General features: G+C 41.5%; 1 protein-coding gene across 1 annotated transcript in view; it reads right to left on the bottom strand.

The window, feature by feature from the left end:
• Window positions 1-3,316: 3,316 nt before the first annotated feature.
• TXLNB (taxilin beta) overlaps window positions 3,317-7,191 on the bottom strand; it is a 66,627-nt gene continuing 62,752 nt past the window's right edge. The window contains exons 8-9 of the mRNA XM_007946291.2: window positions 5,921-6,016; window positions 3,317-4,105 (exon numbers count right to left, since the gene is read on the bottom strand). Of these exons, the coding sequence (XP_007944482.1) occupies window positions 3,317-4,105; window positions 5,921-6,016 (885 nt within the window). The remainder of the gene's footprint in view (window positions 4,106-5,920; window positions 6,017-7,191) is intronic.

Raw genomic sequence — 7,191 nt, 5'->3', positions numbered from 1 at the left:
AGGGGAGTCTGGCTTTGCTCTCGTTAGCACTGAGTATTCTGTTTCCAACTCCTCATATACATTCTACTCAAAGACCAAAAATTCAACCAAAAATAGAATTAAAACAATTTTTTTAGACACTTGTTGAAATATAACCCCCACATCCAAAAAAATACCATTGCCATTGTGTCATACTCATAGTGACCCAGTGGGACAGAGTAGAACTGCCCCATAGGGTTTCAAGGCTATAAATCTTTATGGAAGCAGTTGTTGTTGTTATGTGCCATCGAGTCGGCCCTGACTCATAGCAGCCCCTCCTTGGGTTTCTGAGGCAGTATCACTACAGAAGTAGGATTGCCCAACCTTCCTTCCGAGGAGTCGCTGGTGGGTTTGAACCGCCAGCCTTCTGGTTAGCAGTCAAGTGCCTTAGGCACTATGCTACCAGAGCTCCTTATGGAAGCAGAGTGACTCATTTTTCTCCTACAGAGTAGCTGGTGGGCTCAAACTGCTGATATTTTTGTTAGCAGCTGAGTGCTTAACCACTGCACCACCCTTAAAATAAAATAAAATAAAATAAAATAAAACATTACTAGAAAATTTGGGAACAGAAATATAATTTTAATAGATACATAAATTATAGTTACTTAATTTAGAGAAAACACAACTTCAGTGTTTCTGGAAAGTAGACTTGGCATCTCGAGACATAGTTAGACATAGTTAAGTGAATTGGATAGAGAGTAGAAATTCCTTCTTTGTTCAGACCTTGAGAGTTATTGTTATCGTTCATAAAGCCACATTCTAACACAAAGGACAATAGGAAAAGCATGTTTTGAATATTGAAAGAGTTCTCCAAAAGTCTATATTAAGTTTGCAAATTTCAGGCAAGCTTTCGTATCTGAAGCCCTGCACTAGATGGTAGTGAGTAATGTGTTGCTATAAAAGTCTCTTGGATGAAACAAATGAGTTTTGGGTGTTAGAATATTCAATTTACAGGATTTTGGCTCCTCTCCCACCTGTTTCTTTTACTAAACACTCAGACTGAGGCTTTACCAGGGTTATATAACCGTTCTTGGAAATTCAGACTCTGTAAATAATGAGAAAGGAGACCCTCATGGATTATTGTGGTGAATATTTGGATCTGAAATAAGCGAACATTTAAATCTCTAAGATTTCCAGTAATGTTGAATTTGGCTGCATATCCTGTGGTTGTAATATTTTAAGCCTTTAAAATATATGAGTTCTCCAATAATGACATGCTCTTTTTCCTGATTCTTTTCCATGACTAGCATTTTTGTCATTACCTTCAAACAAATTGTATGCAGTTTTCAACTCTTGCAGCATATGGTGGCTGCCTGCAAGTGCTTTGGGTGCCTTGGCCAACAGCCACATGCAATAGTGAAGAGTGATTTCCTGGGTGAGCATAGAGAATTTTGCTTTTATCCATTTTTCTGCTTAACTTCAACTTTTAATGTAGGCTTGGGTTAGACCATTTTTCATTTTTTCCTCTCTCCCTTCCTTCTCCCTCCTTCCTTCTCCCATTTCTATCTCTCTTTCCTTATTTTTCATTGTTCCATTCTTCTTTTACCCTGTTGTTGAAAAGTACTATCTAGCAGGAGCTCTGGTGGTGTAGTGCCTAAGCCATTTGACTGCTAACCGAAGGAAGATTGGGCACTCTACTTCCATAGTGATACCACCTCGGAAACCCAAGGAGGGGTCACTATGAGTCGGATCTGTCTTGTCAATATTGATTCATAGTAACCCCATGTGACAGAGTAGAACTGCCCATGGGGTTTTCTTACCTGTAATCATTATAGCAGCACATCATCAGCTCTTTCTCCCATGGAGCCACTGTGTGGGTTCGAACCACCAACCTTTCAGCTAGCAGCCAAGTTTAACCATTGTGCAACCAGGTCTAGAGTAATGTATGCTATCAGTGTTCTTAGAGATCTTCTTAAGCAGTAAGAATGTAAAATTCACGTTGAAAACACCAAGTGTTTGTAGCTTTTGCTTTCTGCTGAATCCTTGCCTATTTTTCAAATCATTTTGAATAGGCACCCATTAATTTTTGCTTTATATTTCTGGCCTAAAGAGAATTCCTCAAAGAAGAACATGTGCCTCATCACTTATATTGAGGCCCTATATGGATTCTGTTTTGGAAAAATAATAGCTTTTAGTTAGTCTTTATTGATGAGGGCTGGATGTATTTCCTGCTGTGAAGAAGGGGGTTTGGAAGGAAGGAGCGAATGCTTTGAGGCCATAGAGAGGGACAGTGGTAGCCACAGGTGGAGGGGAACCCTCTGGAGAGCTGCAGAGGGAGGCAGGCAGTAAGCTGAGGAGTTGGCAAGGTTGACAGGTGAACTGTCCTGAAACAGCTGTAGCCCAGAGCCAGCGGTCAGAGCGCAGTCTCTTCTCAGTCTGAGGCCCTTCAACCCTCAGTCCCCTAGCTCCCTTTTCTGCTCCCAACTCTTTCTTTGCAGGAAGCCTATAGCTGCACAATCCCTTTTCTTGTTGATGGCCTCCTAGTAGCCATCTCTGTGTCCAAGCTATCAGCACAGACTTGTCAAAAAGCTATACTGTCATTTGAGCTACTGATTGAATTGATTGACTTACCACTGGGTCACTTATTTTTGCCCCACATAACAGTCTAAATATTTGTGTTCTGAACTCACTTTTGCTTTGATAGTCTACTGTAGTCCCAGGTGTAAGTAAAAGGTAATTTTTTGACTGGCATCTAAATATTTTGCATAGAAACAAATCCAAGAAAGGGTGATAGAAATGTATGTGTAACATATACATCTGTATACATGCTTGGAAAATATATGTACAAACATATATTCACATACATACGCACATGTATATATTAGCACATATGCACACATGCATATACATATGTGTATATATATATATATGCATATAATGTTTAAATGGAAACCAAACATCTATTACATATTATGAAACTTATTACATGATGTGTAGAAATAAATAGAACATTACATTTTTCAATATTTTTATATTGGAGAGGAAGGCTTTAAACATCAAATCTTACTGTTGATGATGAAACTGAATTAAGTACTTTCTTAATGGCAAGTTAGTATAAATTTGCTATTGCTATACTTTGTTGCCATTTGGGAAAACCAAACTGTGAACCAGTGTTAAACAGAAAAGCTCTCTATCAATTATAAACTGAGAACAGACAGCAGAGGCTAACATGTGCCCTGCAAAATGCCTTGACCCTAATCAAGCATCTTTCAGTTGACATCCCAGCCTTTTTCGCTTTCAGATTTGAGATGATGAAGGTGCAAAGCCAGAAGAAGAGCCTCAAAGAGCAGGGAGCGGCCTAGTCCACTTCCTCCAGGTTGGTGTCAGACACTCTGGACAGCTGGGGCCCCACTGAAGACTCTGCTGGCAGGCCCCCGGCTGCTGGTGGTGGGGGCTGCCTGCTAGGCTCACACCCAGGCACCCCAGCTAAAACTTCCTCACCTGCGGGCAGTGCTAGAGCACCTTCCTTTGCCTCCACCCTTGGTAGGGAGGCCTGGGCTGGGGGCAGTGGGGTCTGACTGGATGTTTCTGCCTCTGGCTTCTGGGATTGCTGATCAGCCTGTGCTCCAGTGGGGAGGGTCTCACTACAGGCCTCTGCTTCTGACCCAGCTTGGGGGTCACTGGTCTTGGGGAGAGGTTCTGCCTCATTGCCTCCTTCAGCCTGAGCCTGAGGAGTTAGGGGAGGAGGGGGACGCTCTGATTCGAATGAAGGAAACAGAGGGGATTGTTCTGGCTCCTTGAGGATAGTGTCACTGCCTCTCTGAGGGCTGCCTAGTTCTGGTGGGAGCTCTTTGGGTTGGTCAAGGGCAGACTGTGGATGATGAATTACCATGAAGGCTGTGGCCAGAGTTTTCACAGCCTCTTGGACACTCTTGGCCTTCTCTGCATTGACCGCTTCATTCTCTGATACACTTGACTCCGGCTCTTCGTCAGAGGGGTACTGACTTTGGTCTTCCCTTTCAGGCATTTTCGCTTCTCTAATTTTTTTGTAGAGTTCATTTCTCTCTTCTTGTAAAGCACGACAGAGGTTCTCCAGCCTCCCAATTTTCATCACAAAGCATTCATATTCTTTCGCTCTTAGTGCTTTCTGTGAGGTGAAAACAAACACACAGAGCAAACAGAATGAGGGACAAATTGCCAGGATGCTCTCTGGAGACACGCACAACTGTGCAGGAACTTGTCTACGCACTCTGGACCCTATCCACATAGTAGTAGTTGGACAGACCCTTGGACAGGATATCATTTTCATTTTTGCATTGCGTGCTAGACTCTGGGAGCACTCTAATCACCATATCCTTTTTAAAATAATCATACCTTTTTCTTGAGGTCCCTAGGTGGCACAAATGCTGGTTCTTGACTACTAGCAAGAAGGCTGGTGGTTTAAACCCATAGGAGGCACTCTGGAAGACAGGCTTCCTAAAGGTCATAGCTTTGAAAACCTTATAGTACAGTTCTCTGCCTGCATGGGGTGGCTATAAGTTGGAATCAACTTGATGGCAACTAACAACAAAAAGGAGCTCTGGTAGCGTAGTGCCTAAGGCACTTGACTGCTAACCCGAAGGCTGGTGGTTCAAACCCACCAGCCACTCCTTGGAAGAAAGGTTGGGGAATCTACTTCCGTAGTGATATCACCTCGGAAACCCAAGGAGGGGTTGCTATGAGTCGGGTCCGACTCAATGGCACATAACGGCAACAGCACCACCACCACCGTTCTTCAGAAGATAGAGATGGTAAGTCTTCTTCCTGCTTCAGTTGAGTGCCTCTAAAATCTTAAAGTAGAAGATTTCCTGCTTCTAAGACTTAGAAGTGGTAAGGAAAGGCTTGTGGCAAAATGACTGAGCCAGGACTGGGGCTTGACCTTCAGCCAGGCCTTATCCGCTGTTCTGTAGATAAGCTAATCTACTCTCATCCCAGCAACCATTTGATTTATGTGTTGATGAATAGTAAGCATATCTCTTTGGAATGGCTTGCAATTTGGCATGAATTGTTAGAACAGTAATAATAACCAGAGAAATGAGCCACATACATAATCCATGATGCTGGCTGCTCAAACTATTCCATTTTACTTCTTTTCTGTAGAAACGTTATTGTGTTTGTGCATGAAACTTGTTCTCATCCTCTCACTCCCTTATCCCTCCCTTTGCGTTACTCTGTATCCTACAAACACATTTAAGATTCTTCTCACTTGTTTACATGGAGAGACCCTTATCGTTAGCCTGCAAGCCATCTATTCAGTGCCTGGCATAATACCAGTATTTAAATACTGTTGTTGTTGTTGTTGTTATGTGCCATCGAGTCTCGGCCCTGACTCATAGCGACCCCTCCTTGGGTTTTCGAGGCAGTATCACTACGGAAGTAGGATTGCCCAACCTTCCTTCCGAGGAGTGGCTGGTTAAATACTGTTAGTGGAATTTAAAAATATATCTCTATATCTATCTATAAAAAAGCACATACCATGGGTGCTTGGGCTGGTTGGTATCTTCCCTCTGTGTGTTCAAATCAACGAATTTATCCTGTGCCTACTATGTGTCCTGCTCCAGTGAAACTCAAATCCAAGTAAGACACTCTTCCTACGACTTCAATGAATTCATAGTTCAGCAGGGTGTGTGTGGCTCTGAAACATGCTTTGGAATCAGTCAGTGAAGCCTGGGACTTAGGGTCCCAAAACACATTACGAGTCTGGGTGAGTTTCTAAATTACCTTTGCTCTTATTAATTTTATTACAATTTAATATGTAATGTCCCAGAGAAATTCAGCTTTTTGTCAAATGCAATCATTTGTACTATTATGTTACAATTATTTTCTATAAATATTTTGGCTTTTGTTCCCCTAAAGGCTGTTGAGTTCATTCTGACTCATGGCAAAGAGGGGAAAAACCAATCTATATGAAAAATTGGCTCACCTCTTCAATCATGTCCAAGAGAGCTCTGTTACAGTTCTCAAAGCGGGCTTTCCAGGTGGCTGTGTCTTTTTCCAACTTCTTCATTTTCTTAGTTGTCTACAGAAATTAGAGTGTTTTGATGTTAATCCTGAAGTGTTAACATATCAAAGACGTTATTAGCTGCATATGTGACATCAAGAGAAGTCCCTTTGTTACCAGCTGCTGAAGCAAACAAATGTTTGAGGTCAAGGAATGAATTAGGGGGGAGAGTCATGATTTAAAGGCATACCTCAGAGATATGGCAGGCTCAGTTCCAGACTACTACAATAAAGCAAATATTGCAATAAAGCGAGTCACATGAATTTTTTTTTTTTTTGTTTCTCAAGGCTATAAAAGCTATGCACACACACTCTACTGTAGTCTATTAAATGTACAATAGCATTATTAAAATTTTGAAATATTGAATTACCAAAATGTGATACAGAGACGTGAAGTGAGCACATGCTGTTAGAAAAATGACAAACAAATTTGCTTGGCATAGAGTTGCCAAAAACCTTCAATTTGTGAAAAACAAAATATCTTCAAGGTGCAATAAAGCAAAGCACAAGAGTAAGGTAAGCCTGAACTTATGAATCTCCTAGGTTAGGAGGAGCTCTGGTGGTGTAGTGCCCAAGGCATTTGACTGCTAACCAGAAGGCTGGTGGTTTAAACCCACCAGCCCCTTCTTAGAAGGAAGACTGGGCAATCTACTTTTGTAGTGGTACTATCTCAGAAACACAAGGAGGGATCGATATGAGTTGAGTAGAGAGTGGATTGGACAGCAGTGAGTTGTTTTTTTTTTTTTTAATCTAGGTCAATAGTGAGCACCAGGGCCAATTCAGGAAAAAAGAAACTACTTAGGGGCCAATTGTTTTGCTGTTGTTGTTTTCTTTCATTTAAAGTAAAAATAGCTTTCCCGAGTTTCAAGAACAGATTATTTACTTCATTGAGTAGAAGACTACCAGTGGGAAAGCTGGCATGTTGATCTGGGCACATTTGAGGAGTAGCCACACAAAGGCAGCTGTCTATGCTTTCAGCCCTTACCTGTGGAGTGCTGCAGAGGTCACAAAATGTGATGATGCACCCACCCTATATCATTTCATGTTGGAAACAATCCCACAAGGAAGATTCTATTTTCATCTTTACTTTATTTTTTAATATTACTTTTTTTTAAAAATTTATTTCTTTTTATTTGGGTGAAGATTTACAGAGCAAATTCACTTTCCATACAGCAGTTCACATATACTTTGTCT

Source organism: Orycteropus afer, unplaced genomic scaffold, assembly GCF_000298275.1.
Source record: "Orycteropus afer afer isolate SDZICR_OR568_19922 unplaced genomic scaffold, OryAfe1.0 scaffold00155, whole genome shotgun sequence".
NCBI classification, from domain to species: Eukaryota; Metazoa; Chordata; class Mammalia; order Tubulidentata; family Orycteropodidae; genus Orycteropus; species Orycteropus afer.
The sequence above is the reverse complement of the archived record's forward strand: the minus strand, read 5'-3'. Positions and strand labels throughout refer to the sequence as shown.